The sequence below is a fragment of the Thermobia domestica genome, chromosome 16 (genome assembly GCF_964235325.1).
Source record: "Thermobia domestica chromosome 16, izTheDome1.hap1.1, whole genome shotgun sequence".
Taxonomy (NCBI): Eukaryota; Metazoa; Arthropoda; class Insecta; order Zygentoma; family Lepismatidae; genus Thermobia; species Thermobia domestica.
The window spans coordinates 45285509-45305929 of NC_137469.1; the positions used below are offsets into that span (position 1 = coordinate 45285509).

The 20421-nt window shown below is 35.5% G+C and overlaps 1 protein-coding gene across 1 annotated transcript; it reads left to right on the plus strand.

The window, feature by feature from the left end:
• Window positions 1-989: 989 nt before the first annotated feature.
• On the plus strand, window positions 990-2974 carry LOC145673052 (uncharacterized). Its single transcript, XM_081742392.1, has one exon. The coding sequence runs from the start codon at window positions 999-1001 to the stop codon at window positions 2187-2189; it is 1191 nt and encodes a 396-aa protein (XP_081598518.1). The 5' UTR covers window positions 990-998; the 3' UTR covers window positions 2190-2974.
• Window positions 2975-20421: the final 17447 nt, after the last annotated feature.

Sequence of the window (20421 nt, forward strand, 5' to 3'; positions counted from 1 at the left end):
GTGACTCCCCAAACAAAGAGTAGCAACGGGGTTAATGATTTAGATAACGTAAAAGCGAACGATATTCACCGGGACTCGATCCCACGACCATCCCAGCCAAATTGTAGTCAGGTGCGTACCCCCTTGTTTAAGAAGCGTCAGTTAACGTTTATTAAAGGCATAATAGGTGAGAAACAACATCATTTTCTCTTGGATACGGGAGCAGAATGTAATATAATACCTTTATCAGCTTTGCCACCAAACTCCCATTGTTTTAATTTATCCACAACTCTACATGGAATTTCTAATACGCCAGTTCGGTTACTCAAAGCTATTACACTTCCTATCTTTATAGGAAATAAACAATTCAGCGTACTTTTTCGTGTTTCTCCATCAGCACAAATGCCTATAATAATAGGGAACCCGTTCTTAAACCAACATTCTGCAAAGTTAGATTATACTAAAAATGAGCTAATCTTGAAACGTTTTGGAAAAAAACCACCCTCGCAACACTATGACAATATTCAGGTTACGGTTTCTAAATTCGTTTCCGCTAACATTCCAGCCACCCGCAACTACCTTTTCGAAGTTGCCAGGCCAGTAACGGTTCCTCCTCACAGCGTTTCTATTCTTGAACTAAGTCTACCTATGAAAGGTGACGTCAGAGAGTTTTACCTCAATTCTCCCATTCACAAAAATATGAAATCGTGTTACACTGTTCACACAGTAGTCAACGCTGCTTTCCCCGCTATCCCCCTTGTCAACCCCACTGACCACGCTCAGCATTTTAAGAAGGGTACTGTTATTGTCTCTGGCATTCCTTTCAATAGCGAATATCAAACTCAACAGGTTAATATTGTCACTAAATTGTATGATCTTACTCCAGATCAAATAGAGTCACAGAAAAAAGAAAGGCACGAAAAAATCAAACACTTTGTAGACCCAAAGCTCACCAAACCTTTTTTCCAAAATACTTTTTAAAGGGGGAGTTGTACATAGTAGTAGTCACTTGTTTCAACATGGCAGAAAGCACACCAGAGAGTGATTTGGGGAGTATAGAATGTTTTCAAAATTACACTGCGCCAGAGGTTTTCATCCAAGGTTTAGCAGGAATTGTAAACCAACAAGATGTAGAAGCTATGATTCGAGCTCAGAAACAAATGCTACAGAGGTTTGAGAAAACAAACGAAATGTTGATCAACTGTAATGCTTTATCTGCTGGGCGTTTAAAGACTGCAGGGACGGAATTCAAGAAACACACGCACTTGTTGTTAGACATGAAGAAGGATCTCGACAACATTTTCAAGAGGATACGTGCGCTAAAGGGTAAATTGTCGACGCAGTATCCGCAGGCATTCCAAGCCGCGAGCAATCAGGTGGCCCTGGAAGAGTCCGACGAAGGGGATGAAGAAAAGGAAGAGAAAGAAGAAAATAAGGAGGAAGGAGCTCAGAATGAAGAGCAAAAGGAGCCTGAGGCAGCCGCAGATGGAACATTCAAGATTCATAAATACAATCCTGATACCCCTGTTGGTCAAAACCTCCTGAAGAAGGTGAATGGTCTCTTCTGTCGTATTTGTCGTAGATTCTTCTTGCGTGAAGACGATGCAATGAAAGTGCATTGTCGTACATTGTTCCATTACAACAACTACGTGGCATTGATGAAAGCAAAGGCAAGAGCTGTTGAAGCCCGTGAGAGGAAGGCTAAAGAGGCAGAGGAAGAGGAGAAGAAGAAGAAACGTACTTCCGATGAAGAGGACGGTGAGGACGATGGAGGCAACTGGAAGCGACGCAAACTGTCTTCCAAGGATGAGGACGGAGAGAATGAGGAAATGGCTGAAAATGAAGAAAATGCTGACGAGTCTCAGGCACAGAATGAAGCTAAGAAATCGAGTGGCAGTGACAAATACGATCCTCTGGAGGCCGATGCAGAGGAAGAGGATGAAGAGGAGGAAGGTCGTGAGGGTGAGGACGGCGAGAAGCAGAAGGATAATGAGGAAGGCATGTGGGAAGAGGTGGACCGTGACATCAACAATCTGATGGAGACGGTTGACGGTGAGGCTGATCACGATGACCAGGAATCCTCTCAAGAGGCACAAGAGTCTCCCAAACGATCTTCAAGAACAGCTGCTAAGAAACCACAGGCTGCTTCTACCCCAGCGCCGGCAACGCCCACAGCCGCTGGGAGAGGTCGGGGAAGAAGGAAGAAATAAAAAATATCAGCATAATATATATATAAATACATGTTCTCTTTTTATTCTGAACCAATACCATTAATGAGAATCATTTCACTTAATGGTCTCATAAAGTCTGAGTTTTTTGTATAATTAAAAAAAAAGAAAAAAAGCTTCTTTTTATGTTCGTGGAGTTTTTGTATGAGGTAGCCCTAAGCTATATTCCGTAAATAGGTGAGCTACAAAATAAGTCTTAATGTCACGCATATTTTTGTGGAAATATATGTAATATTTCCCTCCAGTTATTATTTTATATATTACGATAGATTATTTTTCTTTTTTATGTTAACGGATAAATGAAGCGAGATATGAAGGCTAATTTAGAAAAGTAGAAAAAAAATACTTTTTAATTGAGAGAGTACTATTTAAAAATGAGGAAGTTAACTTCTAAGAGGTTGACAAGATTGTCTTTAACAGTTAGGCATAATAATAGTAATAATTGTAGTCGTCTTCATTTATAGCTCACTTTCGATTTTTACAACAAATGGTGTTGTAGGCAGGCTTCTTCTGACCTTTAGGATGTGAATGTGCATAATAGAGCGGTGTCAGATACTTAATCAATGTGATGGTAGAGCAGTATCGGCTGCTAGTTTCGTTATATGTACTACTATTTGGAAGTTGTAAACGAATCTATGTTCGTATAAAAATAAGTGTTGTTGAAATACTGTAAGGATTACCGTATTTGGAAATGAAAAAAAAAATGCTCATTCGTCTTCTTGTCGTTAATATTTTCAACACTTTGGCATAAATATAACTAATAAAAAGTGAAAGCAAGTTAATTGAATATTTATGAATTAGATGGGAGACATTTCCTATTACATGGTAAGAGTTCTTAACATCTCCTATTGAACATTACAATTCAACATTTCTCCAAATTATGGGACAAGTAGAAGGATCGTCACTTACAGAATTATTCGGCAGAAGAGACCAGAAGTTCCAACCTTTGATGGGCAGGAGAGATCCATCTCAATGTTCTGTACGATGAAGACCTCTTTAAAACAACTACCTTGCTTCTCCACTGTACCAACTGAACCCCGAAGCAAATTTACGGCAGTCTTTTATATGAATCGTGTAACTGTGGTTAAATTCCTCTTAACCTATTTCTGTTGTGACCTACTCACCTACAGAAGTCACGTAGCATAGGACAATTTTTAGAATTTTTACTGTTAGGTGGAGACTTCTGGTCTCTTCTAATTCAATGAGCATAGAGAAATAAATTAATCTCTAGTTTTTCCACCTGTATGAATAATATTTAAAATATATCACTTTTTTTTTTTCGACTGTAATTTTTTTACCACAATAGTTTATGAATTTTCAGCCCAATATTCCAATTCGTCACCTTCTTTCTCACTTCTCTTTGTATCCATTCCTTCTCTTTTCACTTTTTTTTTACAACATTTCTTTCCTTTTCCAGTCCATTCACATCTTTCTGGTTTAAAATTTGGATCATTAAAAGATTAGATATGTAGGTATTTACATTTCTTTAAAAATTGAATGAAGGATCTCATTGGTTTTGGAAATAACCTCTTGTCATCTTTTGATATACAGGTATGTAAGTATGAACTTTTGAAAGATGTGCACAAACTCCGGGAGGCGATTCGTGACATCAAAAGGAGACGAAAAGCCTTTTTGCGTATTGTCGAATTTCATATCGTGTACGAGTGAAAGGGATGCAAACTTGTAATCGACAATCAAATGTTGACAAAATCGGAACTAGTTAAATGTGGCTATGAACATCACTAAATGGTATATTAGTCAGTTACACAGACATAGATCGTTTGTGCACAATTTTTCAGGTTTACTGTCTCTCTCTCTCTCTCTCTCTCTCTCTCTCTCTCTCTCTCTATATATATATATATATATATATATATATATATATATATATATATATATATACACAGGACAGGATCCAGGATTTTCTGAGGGGGGTGCACCGATAATTATCAGTACATTTCAATCAAATTTATTATTTTTCTTAAAATGCCTTTAGGCATCTGTGATGTGTATGAGGAACTGACTTAAACTATTGTATTTAGCAAAACCGCTAAGTCCGAAACGGAACATAACATTAAATTTTAGGAAAGCATTGCTATTTCCACTGCGAGTTTCTCACTTTAGATAGTGTATATTCAGAACGGAGGGGGGTAAACGTGCTCCGGTGTACCCCCTAAATCCGGCCCTGTATATATATATATATATATATATATATATATATATATATATATATATATATATATATATATATATATATATATATATATGTGTGTGTGTGTGTGTGTGTGTGTGTTTGTGTGTGTGTGTGTGATTACTTTTACTCAAACTTTTGCCGTGTTGGATATAATGTTAGGGCTATTTGTAGAAAATATGATAATTTACACCAAGTAATTAGTGAAAAATCTAATTCTGAATACCTTCGTACCTCTGTGGTATGATCCTGCATCTGCAGTTCATTTATTTCAGAATGAAAGAGTAAATAATCTAGGCTGAAATGCACTAATAAAGAAACATGTGTTAAAAATTTCGATATGTGTAAAGCAGAAAATTTATCTTTAATTTATGCTACTTGATTTAACATATGAAACATTGACGTGGACCAAGCAAAATACAAATATTACATTTTGCTGACTACATTTGAAACATTGAAAAATGTATGATAGAAATTATCCTCAAAAATAGGAAAAGAATGTCAAGGATCTGGAAGATAATAAGAATGAGATACTGCAGTAAAAATAAGTGAAATGGAATGTCTGTGGATAAGGGCATAAACATATTTAACAAAGAAAAATGTATGAGTAAAGCTTTATTCGATACCCATAAAGAGGAAAACGTTTAGGAAACGTCCGTATGCAAATATGTTCTGAATAAGTTAAGAAATACTGTGGATTAGCATGGATAATTGTTTTCTAAATATAGGGATTTAGGATTTAGATTTCTGGGCTTTCGGCATCTGAGGCCATTTAGCCCGTTACCGTTAAGGGATGACGTTGCTCGGCGAGCACACAATTCGGGGAAAGGAAAGGAAGAAAGGATTGGGGAAGGAAGGAAGCGGCCTGGGACCTATAAGTTAGGTACCACCCTGGCATTTGCCTGGTGTGAATGAGGAAAACCCAGGAAAACCTCATTAAGGGTGGGTGGCCTGAAAAAGTTTCGACCGAGTGCCCCACCGTTCTTTTAAATATGGATGATTATTATAAATAGTTGGAGATATCTCCATCTAGAAGAGTATGACAAGAATATAATTATTATGTTGATAATGTGAAGTTCAGTTCACACGTTTTAAGCGCAGCGGCGCAAATCTGACTTCAACATTGGGGAGGACAGGTAAGACCGTTCCCATGCTCATTTTTTTAAGTAAAGTTCAAAATATTCATGAGTTGAAAAACAATGCTGTGGAAGATTAGGAGGGCAGCACACAAATCACCAACATTAGAACGCAGACAGATTTTAGGCTTATTCTGGAGGGAGGGAGATGCGGGAGATGAGAATCATGTTACGGTAGATGAATCTGATTTCTGAGGTGAACCTTTTGTATACTGTATTATACTGTATATGAGGATGAAACAGTGGTACATATCAACATTACAAAATTAGTGCCATGAACACATTCAGAAATCTGAATACATACACTGAGAAAAATCCGTTCTCCGGACAGCGGTATAATGTACACATATACGAAATTCCCTTGCTTACTACAGCAATCAGTTTGGAGCATACGTTATCCATATGCAACATACGCTCTGCCGTTAGATGTTACGAGATGCCTTTGCAGAATGTCTGACAACTAACAGTTGTCCGTATATCATATGCATATACTTATATTCCTCAGCTATATGTTATATACGTCAATTCGTACGTGAGATCATGAGCTACCATGTTGTTTCATACGGAAAGTACGTACAAATGAAATACGGAATGTATTATGAAACATGAGTTTTCAGTTATACGTCCGCTGTACGTTAAGTCCAATAACTACAGGAATTACGCATGCAACCTACCTTTTTTAATTACGCCATCTACATTTTTTCTCAGTGTGCATAGTTATAATTGATGTTTCTATTTACGCATCCACGATGATCCACATTAAAAGTTTAGGACATTTGTTTTATAATAAAATAAATAATGACTTCCACAAAACTATGAACAAAAAAATCAATTATGTATGACGCAACAATACTCTTATTTGAGCAAAATCATAGCATTATAGGAATCGTTACAGGAATTAAACAAATAGCTGAAAATAGACTAACAATAATTGGGTAATGGAAATGGAAAAGGCTGAAAGTGCCACAAAGTAAAATTTCCAGTATTCAATAAAAACTTCCTAAAACTGTACTTTATCCTTTAAGGTGCTGCTCCTTGCGAGTGCTCTAGAAACTAGTAGGAATTTTTCTGGCACTTTGGACCTTCTCTAGGTTATTGGCGATGTCGTTTACAACACATTCCATGCAAAAAACCGATTTTTTATTTTTTGGCACTTTCAGCCTTTTCCATTTCCACTACTCAATTAATGACAATGAAATATTAAAGAATAGATTCTTTTTTTAAAAAATGAAACAAGCCAAGGGAAATCAATTTCATCTCACTTTTCTTTATGGCAGTCGAACACAAATTCACACATTTCATTTTTTTTTATTTTTAGAGAACAGACCCGTCAGTTCCAAGATTGAGGGGTCATATCCCCCTCATCCACCGTGGCTTGCGCTTGTGTTTAAGCGTGGGGAGCATTCACCTTCAACATGGAAAATAACTCGACAATAGCTCTAGTCATTCAGTAATACGAGAAAGGAATGTTTCCAGCCAGGGGTAAAAGTGAATTTGAAAAGGTTGGCGGGACGGTAGGTAGCAGCATGACGTCATGCTGTCCCCTTGCCTATCTTTAAACATTGTCATTTTTTTTAGGAACTGGGGGGACGCCATACATATATTTTAGAGGTGGGAGGATGGCGTCTCCACGCGTTCCGCCTCACTTTTACCCCCTGTTTCGAGCTAATAATTAACCACACAATAGGCCTATGCATGCGACAGCGGAGTTATATTTCTTTCTGTGTAATAAAGAAGAAAATTGATTATTTTGCAAATTTGCCAAAAGTATAACGAAAACGTCCTTAAAAAACTTCTATATTAGTTAGTAAAGAAGAAAACTTAGCTACCTATAAATTCAAGAGAAGAAAACAGTTACTGCACAAGGTTTTCCTTTGTTATTTTCACAATACCTAAAATAAACAAAGAAGTAATGAATTCCAGAAATAGGTAACCCAAATTGTATTAAACGTCAAGTTTTCTATACGAGGGTTAATCAGGTGTTGGAAGATCATATCTAAGCAATCATAGTCTAGATTTTGGGACCACTTTATAGCGCAGAACTCACATTTTGAGAAACGATATCACCCAATAATATATTATTAATATTGTTTTAGATAAATCCGGAAAAGTTCTTTTAAAAGGATACAATTAACAGAAAAAACATGAGTACACGTAGCATTAATATTTCCTTCATTAATTTATTCGCATGACAGGAGCGATTTCCAAGAAAAATCGTTAATAAATTATTTAACTATACTCCACAATTTTTACATTTTTGCTCCAATTAAAAAAAAATAATCGTAATTCTATTAAGTGTGCTAATTAATAATAATAATTCATTTCTGGAAGAAAAATGTTTAATCCACAACCTTAATTAATTCCATTGAAATAACTTGAAGGAAAGAATTGTTTCAATTTAGAGTTTTTTTTTTCACTATATTTCCTTCGACTAAAACGAGTATTAAGAAAATACCTTCTTTTCATAATGCAAAAAAAAAAAGAAAGAAAGAAAGAAAAAGAAAAAAGAAAAAAAGAAGGAAAGAAAATAATACATGATTTTCAGGGTAAAAATTTGTCTGCAATTAACAATAAAATAGGTCGGGAAAGAACAGGTTACTTTCCAGGTGAATCTGCTTTGTGTGTCTGTGGATACTTTTAAAATCTTTATGCCTTTAAATCTTCTTAAAATTTAGTACTTCCTTTCTCATTTAGTTTCTCTCTCTCTCTCTTTTATCTCTATTCTTCTTTTCTCTATTATAATCTCTCTCTTTCTGTCTTTGTCTTTTGTATTCTATTCTATTTGGTTCTCGGACCTCTCCTATATATATATATGCTTCCCTGTGAGCTTATGCGTCTCTCTCTCTCTCTCTCTCTGTCTGTCTTTCATCTTCTCATCAGCCATCCCTTGCACAAGGAATTAAGTCTTTATAAGATCTTTTGATTAATTATTTACGGTTCGAACAGAACGACATGGCTCGAGGTACAGAGAATATGCTGGGATGAATGCGGAAATGTAATGTTAAAGTAGAGTGGTATGAGAACGAAGAAAAAGGGGTTGGAGTTAACCGGAATATAGTGCTAAAAGCGAATGGCAGAGAAATATGGTACTGTAAAGAGGAATAGTAGTAATGTCAAATGAATAATATGGGCATGAGTTGATGTCAGTCAGTACATGTAGAGGGCAATTGGTGAGTCAGAGGAGGAAAATTATAGAATAACACAAAAAAGGAAAAAGTATACAGAAAAGGCAAGAAACACAGAGGTTGAAGAGTGAATATTTCTGTATTTCTGTCTATTTCGGCAACATATAATGATAGCACAGCAATATATATATATATATATATATATATATATATATATATATATATATATATATGCTGTATATACGTGTTCTGTCCAGGAAGAAAGTGGATAACCCAAAAATTCGATCCAGGAATCTTCCCTTGACTTTCTGCTTACAAGTGTCGCGTAGCGGGGTCCTTGTCAAAGGAAATATTACCATCTTCCCCTGATCATTGTGTGACTCGGAGTATTGATGCAAAGTTCTCGTCTATAGTTGTGACGATCCTGTGAGATTTAGAAAAAAAGAATTTTAGGAATGATCAAAAATAATGGATAAAAAGATTGCGATCTTGGCCAAGAATTTTTGGAATGATCCAAAAAATAGATCAAAAGATTGTGATCTTGGTCAATATGCCTAATTAGTTTTTGGAACACAAACGTTTTTAACGGTTCTTAAATCGAGTTTTTTGTATTTTCTATTGAATAAGCACGTCATACTGAGTTAAGTGATAGTTAGGGTTTGGCTACACTATATGGAGTTCTCCAGATATAATGCGCACAAGGAAAGTTTTGATTGAAATTTATTGGTTTGATCTAATAACAAAACTTTGAAGCACAGCATGTGCATCAGATTTTGTTTCAATTTGAGCAAAACATTTAGAGAGCTTTTCACAAAGCTACCGGAAATATACGGGGAAGAGTGTATGAATTGAATCCAGTGTTATGATTAGCTTCAGAGTTTCAAGGCAGAAAAGTCATCCATCGAAGACGAGATAAAACCCGGACCTCCTTTTAAGTCATGTGATGATTTTCACCTACAGAAAGTGCGCGATATTGTACGGGAAAATCGTTACTTGACCATTCGCAAACTAGCTGAGGAAGTAGAAACTATCCTAGTTGAGCAAGATTAAAAAAGAAGAGGACAAAACCCTGATAAAAATGAAACATTGACATGACAATGCTTCTAGATGTTCAGTGCTTCTCATGAGCGAGTTTTGTCTCTCTCTCTCTCTCTTTTTTTTTTTTTTTTTTTTTTTTAAGAACATTACAAGTGTTGTATATTAATCGATATACTCATCATATTTCTTCCTATTCTCCAAGTTCAAATCTACCTAGGAAGGTTACAATTCCCATCCATAGAAGATATAACAAAACACAAGTATCCTACCTAGTTCCCAGGTTACAGTTGTGCACCCTCGGGGTCCAGCGAGTCCGGACAACTTCCCTAAATTTCCTAACTCAACACATACTTAATAAACTATGCTTGTTTAACATGGAAATGATTACTGTAGCATGAACATTTGATTCAACACTTTATCTATATTCTTTCTTTTATATAAAAAACAATCTACTTCCATATGTTTTGGTGAAAATATAGTTGGAAGTATTTTACAATCACTTGTAATATGCAGAATAATAGGCGTTCAGTACTAGATGGACGTAGTGGCTTGTTGTATTACATTCCAAAGCTTGGACTCCCCAACAAACACATCTGGGCGCAGCTATTTCCAAATGTGAGATTCAGGATACATTTCAACAATAAAGGACGCTCTGGAAGCGATGTGTTACTAGTGATGATAACTATTTTGCAGGAGATAAGTCTAAATAACTTTCACAAACGATAGGTACTGTTATACTTAGGATGATCGGTTTCTTCATACTCTAAGATTGTGCGTTTATATTTTAAGGGGTTCTATCACTCACACACTGCATATATCGAGGAATTTTGTAGTTGTATCACACATATGGGAGATACAGTGTGATTATATGGAGTTTTGTGTTCCAAGTCTGTAGAAAACAGTTCTGTGAGTAGTGTAAGAACCTAGAAGAGAATCATAGATAATTATCATTGTGATCTGAATACCCAAAGAACACAGAGACGCTCGTTTCTCGATGTCAGTACGCCCCACTAAAGTCACTGCATATCTAGTGAAGATTCTACTGAAATCCAGAGGTTTGCTTAGGTCCCGGAAACAAGATTTCCTGGAGGTCACTCTGAGATGTTTCTGTCTTTTGGCGAGATAGTCACCGTGCTAGTTTTAGACATCTCAATATTGTCTCGGGACTGAAAAATACCAGTAAAATCCAAGAAAAGCTCCAGTATCTTTCACGTTTGTGCTCAGAACACGAATGTTCTGTGATAGATATGGAATCTATCATGTATATAGGCCTATAAACAAAAGGTGGGATAGGATACTGTCAGAGGATGCATCGAATGGCGGCCTGATTTTTTCATAAGATCCTACTATCATAGGGCTCCGGAATGACATTCAAAAATCTAAAATAGTAAAGTATGTAATGTTTTTACACCTTTGGAAAGATCATGAAAAACAATCAATCTCTGTAAAACATGATGTTAACTAAAAGTTGGTGTTAGTGACAAACGAACATAGTCCTAATAGTGACACTATTCTTAACTGTGACAAACCTGATCCTAACAGTGACTCGTATACTCCTAACTATGATGCACATACTCCTAACAGTGACTACATACTTCTAACGTTGACAATATAATCCTAACGATGACACATATGGTTTTATCACTGACAAACATAAACCTAAAAGTTCCACACATATTCCTAACAATTACAACATACTCCTAACGATGACACATTTAATTCTCCAGTGAAACACGTAATCCTTACAATGACGCACACATTCCTGACAGTGACACATATACTTCTAACAGTGATATCACACATATACTTCTAACAGTGACACGTACAATCCTAACGGTAACACGTAGAGCTATCAGTGACAAACATAATCATAGCAGTGACGCACATATTTTAACAGTGACACACATAATCCTAATAGTGAAGCACATACTCCTAACGGTGACACATATTGTCCTATCAGTGACGAACGTAATCCTAACGGTGACACATATTCCTGAAAGTGACGCACATATTCATAACAGTGATTCACATATTCCTAACAATGAAAACACTTGTGACTGTGAAACACTTAATCCTAACGGTGACACACGCAGCCCTAGCAGTGACACACGTATTCCTTACAGTGATACACATAAGTCCTAACAATGACACACACACGTCTAACAGTGATACACAAAGTTCTAATAGTGACACGCATACTACTTATAACCTAAAATATTTTCCAGACAACGCTTGAAGGAAAACTTAGCAATTGTAAATTTAGCTGTGATATTTTCAAGGTCTTTCTAAATCATGATGAATCATATCTTGAAGAAGAATCAGAAATAGGGGAAAGAACAATTGGATTTTGTTTCCCGAGTTAACTAATTCATATCCTCGCTACTTAAAAATCCCTCATACGTATGCAGACGTGGTGGCAATTGGTTTTGTGACCATCTGTACTGACTATGTGTCAAAGAGCATGTCTCTTCATTACAATAATCAATACAAGGCTTACCACCAATTGCCCCACAAAACCACTTTGTACCACAACACAATGGAACAGAATATAGCAATAGTCTCCGACCGTATTTGAACCAGAGAGAACCAGTGGGTTTTCTGAATATTCAATATTAAACGGAGTGCATTACATGTCCAGAACAGTAGAGATAACTGTGTGGTATAGACACTAGTGAAAATACAAAACTCCCTCCTACTACAAATTCTTTTGAACGAATAAGGAAAATTGAAAAATAATTTTAGTATTCAAAAGTGATCCTGTAGGCAGTGGGCAAGTAACACTTGTGCTAATAGTTTGATTATTTCAACTCAATATGTTGAAATAAAAAAAAAAATATTCTTTATTGTATACTACTAAATTAGAAATACCTGTTCCCCCTGATTTGTACACTTTGCATCTAAAAAATTGCGACAGCTAACGCCACCCAATATACACTTTGGTTATTTGAAAACAAAATTTTATTTATACTAGTTCGATACAACATTTATTTCCATCCTATAATTCAATGTATTTTATTCACGTTAAAATTTGAAACATGCTACATCTATAAGGAATATCCAATTTTCCTTTTGAACATTTGTAACTTTTCATTACGATATAGTTTAGACTTTCAATATAGGGTATTTCTGATAGAAATTTAGCAACAAAATAGCTCTCATTCAATTTTGTCTCTCTCTCTCTCTCTCTCTCTTTTCGTTTCGTTTCTTTTTTCTTTGTTTTGCAACAGTACTCTGAAATGGAGGATATGACCTACGCTACCTATTGGGTTTATTAGAATACATTTTAGATCAGTACGTCCAATGAATACTGCCGAATTTGTAATCGAACCACGCTGAAACAAAGCATGTAAACTTTTGACATTATCCTAGATGTGTCTCGGAGATCTACGTTTCTACTGGAAATTGAGTATGGTGTCCTTTATGAAAGTGACTTAACCGTTTAAGGACCGGACATGGATCCACTGGTGCGAATTCTTCAATTTTTTTAATTTCTCTCGTTTTTCCACCCATAATTAAATTTTAGTTTTGATTTGTCGAGTACCACTTGTTTCCTTTTGGGAACATTGGTATCTCGTGTGAGCAGAATTCGCTTCTTCTTAGTTTTACTTTCACAGTACTTTCTATAAGTAAGTAATTAATTACGTTAATCAATTTCATATAGACTACGTTTCTATGACTTTGTTACAACACACACGCATGCATATATATATATACGAATTGCATTTCTTCCCCTCACATTACTTATAATAATACTTATAAGTAGAATAACACATTGTTTTTACACTGAGCAAATTCAAATATTTCAAACATTTCATCTCTTGTTATATTTGTATTAGATATGAGGGTAAATAGATATTGGATGGCTCCAGTTTTTACGTATGAGTACAGTTGTATACCTACGAGCTTTTATTTTAGATATGTATTTACTAATCTTTCTATTCACTTGCTCTTTATATGTGTACATGTATTTAGTAGTATTTTTGTAAATTCTATATAGCTAGTATTTGTTTGGAAATTTAAAAACAAAAAAAGTTTCTCCAATTCGAATACTATACATGTGAATTTTGCTGAGCATAAGCTAACAGTCTTTTTTTCAGGTCTTTGAAAAAATGCTTATAACCCATGGTACTTTGGAAATCACTTTTGGTGTAATCTCTTTTGACAAAGAAAACACATTTTTCTTGTATTAGATTTGCACACTATACAGCGTCCTTCTGATGCATCCACAATGTAATGCGTGTCAGAGTTTCGAGCTTCGAGCGGAATATGCGATCTTGGATCTGGCCTAATTGATGTTATGTTTCCGATGCGAAGGACACATGTTATCTTCCCTCAAAAACTGTAGATGTGTGAGTTCACTGTTTGCATTCAATTCGCAATGCAATTTCCAGAAAGAAACAAATCGCTAAATTGAGTGCATTATTGAAAAGATTCCACCACCATTTCTTGGATCTGACTTTGGGTCTGTATGATGCAAGAAGACGATCCATAACATCAACACCTCCCATTTCTTCATTGTACTTTTGAATAACGAATGGTAGACTAATAATTGGAACCTTTTTTTTATGTGCACGAGAGTATCTCCGCACTGATCCTACTGGCAAGTGTATAAGACAGTTTGACCAACAGTTACAACACCACACATCATCATCACTTTTGACGTCAAACTTTCCTCTTTCCTTCCTAGCAAGTTCTTTCTGTGGAGTCACGGGACACTGTTGAACACAATTATCTCTTACTGTCCCAGTTGCTCGAACACATTTTCCTCCTAATTCTAAAAGAACATCATAAGACGTAAAGAAATTATCGAAAAAGACTTCGTGCTGGTCATTATTTTCTATGATGTGAGACTACGAATAACTCTTGTTCCTAATGGAATATTCCCACTAACGTTATCAACACTATTGTCTTTTCCACCATAGGGGTCCATTGCATAGGGATAACCGTCAGAAGAATATAAAAGAAAATTGTAATCTAAACAGATTGGTTTTCCTCTAATAAACATGTTGCAGGTATGATGCCCATAGTACGGAACCATACTCTCATCAATGCTCAAATATTGGTGAAAGATACCAAACTACTGATAGTTCTTCTGTAGCTCATCGTATATAGGTCTTATTTTCCCAAATTTGTCACCTTTTGGTAAGTTGGAATTGTCAACAATATGGAAATATTTCTTTGTTTTTTCGAAACGGGCTCTGGTCATTACGGATGACATAATCGGTATACACAAGTCGTCTGCTATACTCCAGTAGGACTTCTCAGAAGGAAGAACAGGATACTTGCTGAGAAGTAATAAACAAAAAAAATTGTAGTAGCTCTTCATATGATGTATTTATATGTGGAGCTCCCTTCTGCTGTGCGTACAAATTAGACATTTGAACAAGGTGTTCAATGTATGATGGGGACAAAATCTTGAAGAAAATATCTATCGGAGAACTATCGTCAAGATGATGATGAGAAACCACAAGTTTTTCTGGTGAACTGGAAATGGGATAGAGGCAAGTTTTCGCAACATTTTTCCACTTAGGCACACAGTTTCCCTTTCCTTTTAGATGATGAAGTTGATGGTATATTTTCAAGCTCATTTTGCGTTTTCGATGAGATTATTCACTGCCACTATCAACTCACCACATACGTCCTTAGGCATAAGAGGAACTAATTCGTCTTCATTTATGCGCTCCTCGTCTGTTATATCACGTGCTTTATCTGAAGGGACAATGCAAACATCTGTTTCCTCATTAGAAACACAGTGTCCAATATGTCTACCATTTCATCCAGCGTAAGAAATTTCTTTGCCATTTCGCTATTTTAGAGAACAAATATTCACACGAACACGCTCCGTACCAATGTTCCCAAATGGGACATTAAAATATATCAGTATTGCAATAACAAACAATGGTCACAAACGCACACTACAACAAAGTACACACATTGAACTCTCAACTGTCCACAATCAGTCTTGCCAACTTTTATATTACGTCGTAAGCACGCAGTGTTGCAACCTTATGTGAAAAACATGAAAACTCCAATTGTAAAAAAAATCGAAAGAAACTATTTAAAATACATTGTTGTGAAATTAAGGCAAATAAAACAATTAACAATTCATTCATTTATGCCAGGCAGAAATATAGAAAATATACAACGCTAGAACGCTGAAAAGTTGATGTTCCCAAAAGGGAACAATGGTACCTAAACGGTTAATGGATGTTTCAAGTATTCTCTATATATTTGAACAGTTCTGAAAAAATATGTAAAAACAAACGCTATTTCTATGTTACTGTCGGATTTGTGAAAACGGAACTTTATAATGTTAGGTTCTTTTCTTACTACGTTTAAATTCCACATTTTTATATGTTCTCCCTTTTCTTTTCCTTCTCTTCTCCCCTCTTCTCTCTCTCTCTCTCTCTGCCTCATTTCTGAATCTGTGTGTAATAGACATTCATTGGTTTCAATTTTTCATTGTATGTGTTTCAGTTTCCCCATACATCAATTTATGAATCTTGTTTCGTCTCGGTTTTGTTATTTCCTTTTATAGAAACTAATACATGTGTAGTTTGAAATTAGAATTGCGCTCATGTTGTTAGCTAATTTCAGTATGGGATAGAAGAAAGGAGGAGAGAGAGGGGGTCTCTTTACCTGACACGATTATAACAAGGTGTATATTGAGTGGCCTAGCTGCACGGCGTTAGCTATCGTAATTTTTTAGATGCGGAGTGTACAATATGCAACCTGTAATAGAAAATAATAGTGTGAGTTGTATATGGGTACAGTTAAACTAAATTTTTTCCTATTTTGTCAATTAATCCTTTTCCTGTCCTATTTTCCTTTTCCTCCTTCAACGGGAGAGAAAAACCAAAACAAATACATTGCTTTAAATATAACATTGCTCATACTGCATGCTGAATCAAGTTCTATATCTCATTTCTGTTTCCAAAAGCCAAATATGTTTATTTTCTGCAGTGGACAATCAAATGTACAGCACATCTATCGGCTACTGACACACATATACATACATAGCAATTATGTTTGTTCAGTGACAGTTAAAACAAGATTGCAAATGTTCTGTTTACTGCAAATGTGGTTTTCGCTGCGTGAGGAACACTGATCGCTAAATTTGCTGTTCTACGAAGCATTGAGGGTGATTCGAGATTAGAAAATTGAAAAAGGAAGAAGGAAATATAAAAAAATCGACATTACCATACCCTAATTTGAGACTTATAAGACAGTGTATAATTTTTGAACCTTTATACATCATGATCCCTATTCTCTCTCCAGTCGCAAATCGGAGAAAAAGGCTTTGTATGAGATTAGTTTTAGTGAAGGACTATCTGTGTACAAAAATTAGTGCCTGTAGGTAATTTCACTCTTTGCAAAGATCTTATGACAGAAAGAAACAGTTTCATAACCTTTGGCTAGCTGGGGACTCCGCCCTCAGACCCCGAGTTTGCAAAGCCTAGAGCCTTGCATTTCTTATTTATCGGCCCTTGCATCAACAGTGAATTTCGTGAACTTGCTCTTCATATTTCCTGAATTTCCCCATTAGTCCCGGAAGGCTACAAACATGCCAAATTTCATCATTCTAATCCTACAGGAAAATGTCGGGGTGTAGAAGTTGTCCCACATAAATAACATGGGAAAGATTTTTCAGTTCCTCATAAAACCACTCTACATTTGGATTTTTTTTAATTTTTAGTTGTTTACTTAGGTAACAATATTAAAAACGTAGAAGCATACCGAATTTTTATTTCAATTCCAAGTACCTAAAATATGAGATTATGTATTCAAAGAAAGGCTCATTTAAATAACATGGGGACTTTCTTCATCGCCCCTTTAAACCCCATAAAACTTTAAAATACCGGTATTCACTTTTGGCAAATTTTCCTGTCTGTTAGACCTCAAAAGCTACGATCGTGTCAAATTTAAATCATTGCAGCACTACAGGAAGTGCCCAATAAATTTCGGGGTGTAAAAGGTGTCCCATATAAATAACATGGAGAAGCTTTTCCAGTTCCCCATAAACCACTGTTTGGAAATGTTTATTTTTAGTTATTTTCTTAGGTAAAGTAAACGAAAACGTACAAGTATACCGAATTTCAAATTTAAATTACAATTCTAAGTATCTGAAACATGCAATTATAGGTCCAAAACAAGGTCCATTTAAATAACATGGGTAGTTTCTTCACCCCTCCTTTAAACCCCCTAAAAATTAAAAATATTCACTTCTGACAATTTTCCCGGAAAGCTACAATCATGCCAAATTTCAACTTTCCACGTCAACCGGAAGTACCTTTTATGTCAGTTCATATCAGTGGCGTAGCAGCTGCTCCCGCAACCCCCGCAGTGCGGGAGGGCTCCGATGTATAGGGGCCCCGAAGTCTTGCGATGAATAAAGTTTTAAAGAAGTAGAACTTCCACCTTACTTGTGTCGGCTTTAAAAGTGGGGCCCCTTCTCTATACTTTGCGGGGGGGCCCGCAAAAGTGTGCTACGCCACTGGTTCATATACTTTATATATATATATATATATATATATATATATATATATATATATATATATATATATATATATATATATATAAAGTATCTTTAAATCACTAACGATTCGCAGAGGGAAAAATCTTAGATTTCATTACTTATTTACGGTATATCAGTTGACAAAAATACATGATCACTGACAATTGGATTTCTGTTCCTTATGTTCATACGAACAAAATAAATACTAAGAAAATGCCAATTGTCCGAGGAGAGACGTGTTTCTCTACGCTAAAGTATATACAAAGGGAAATATTTATCGTAGTGGTGCTTTCTATTCAGAAAGAGATTTGTTGAGCAGCATTCCAGATTTCAGTCAGAAGATAATAGTCAAACTTGCAAATCGAAAAGAATGAAGAATGTGCTTCCATTTTAAATTACATGTGCTTCTTTAATTAAATAATTGTTTAACTGTGTCTATGAGTATATGCAATTTTCTTTCTCCGTAGCGTCATTATTCATGTCTTACATCATATGCTGTATATTTTATTTATCATATTATCATATGTTCAATAACATCGTTGTAGAAGATTTGTATGTAACTAATGTGTAAACGTACATTAACAGTAATTGTTCGTTTTGTTTGAGAATAGAAAGGATATAGTCTTACCAGTGGCGTATTTAGGGGGTGGCTTCCGGGCTTAAGCCCCCCCTCCGAAATCTTACTTAGTATAGTAAAGTAAATGAAAGAATCTTGCAGAATTTTCACATTTCCAAGCAAAGCCCCCCCCGAAAGTTAGCAAAGTCCCTCCCGAAACAAAATCGTAAATACGCCACTGAGTCTTACGCATATATATCTTCGATATTACAACCTCTGCTTCTATAAAGCACGGATCACTACTAGTATAAGGAATCCATACTGTTACGGTTTTTGCTGTTAGAATAATACTAGAACCGAAAGTGGAAGTTGATTTTTACCAGCGTTGACTACAATAAAGGAACAAAGTTTGAACTGGAATACGTTCTTAAGTACAAAGTACATTAAAAAAAAAATTACTTACGCTACGATCATTTTCCATTATTGCAATCAAGTTTGAAACGTGAAGTCGTAGTTCTCCATCATTTGTAGTTGTCATAGAGGGAGAAAGGTAGAGATGAAACTTAATCTTTAGATGCTCAACTCATGTTTACAAAAATCCTCGCTTTCGTTTATAATTTATGCTCTATGAACATAAATAATGAAACAGGATATAGCAATAAATATTGATCAGTTCTGGTTTCAGACGTTAAATTTGTTCAACTGTTCTTAGTTCTAGGGGGAAAAGTTCGTTGTTTCTTCACAAATGAACCAACATAATCTTCCTTGTGTAGATTATTTTCATTCTGAAACTAGTTTAAACGTAGAAAAATTGTCTATATATCGCGTAGTTATATGAAACTAAAACGAACCTTAAGAAATATTCGATGTTGTAATACAGCAACTGAACAAAAGAAACATTACTTTGTCAAAGATAGTTGCCCAGAGTTTCGATAGTGTTTGAGTACCTTAGTGCAGGAATGTAGGCAGAAATTTATTCTGGAAGGAGGCTTTTGGCAAGGTTCAAATTCAAAATGATGATAAATTATATTAACATTTTAAAAATAACCACTAAAGTTAGACTAAATTTGCAGAAAAGTCGGAATTTCGGGGGAACCTGGATCCTCACGCCACATCCCGTGCCCTGGGTCCTCAGTGGAACTACAACATCGAAGGGCTACAACGGTCCAGAATGATTTTTATTCGGGTGATGCGAGGATATTCTATCGAGTCCAATCAACAATGTTCTTTGTTTTTTGGCCAGATCAATTGTTATATATAATTCATTTTTAATTTATGTAAAAGTGACTAGTAAAAGCAATTCAAAAGCTGAAACTGAAAAGTGCAAACGTGAATTTCTAACAGGGAGAAGTTGTCTAATTAAGCATTTATTGATTGTTCATGTAAAAACGATCTAAGAACAAATAGATGGTTTCTTTTACCCTCATTTCGTAAATTGGTTGCTTTTTACTTTTTTGTCTTTGTACGCTTTCTCCTTCCGAGAAAAATTACAATTTTATTCATATTAATATTTGTGAGTGTGAACGTTGTCAATACCCAAACCCCTTAAATTTTCTTGGAGCAGTCTTGAAAGAAGATCTGAAATTAACATTGATATCATTCTTGTTTCATTTGAGTTAATCATTCTTTCTCCGAAGAAAAGCATTTTTTCCCGCT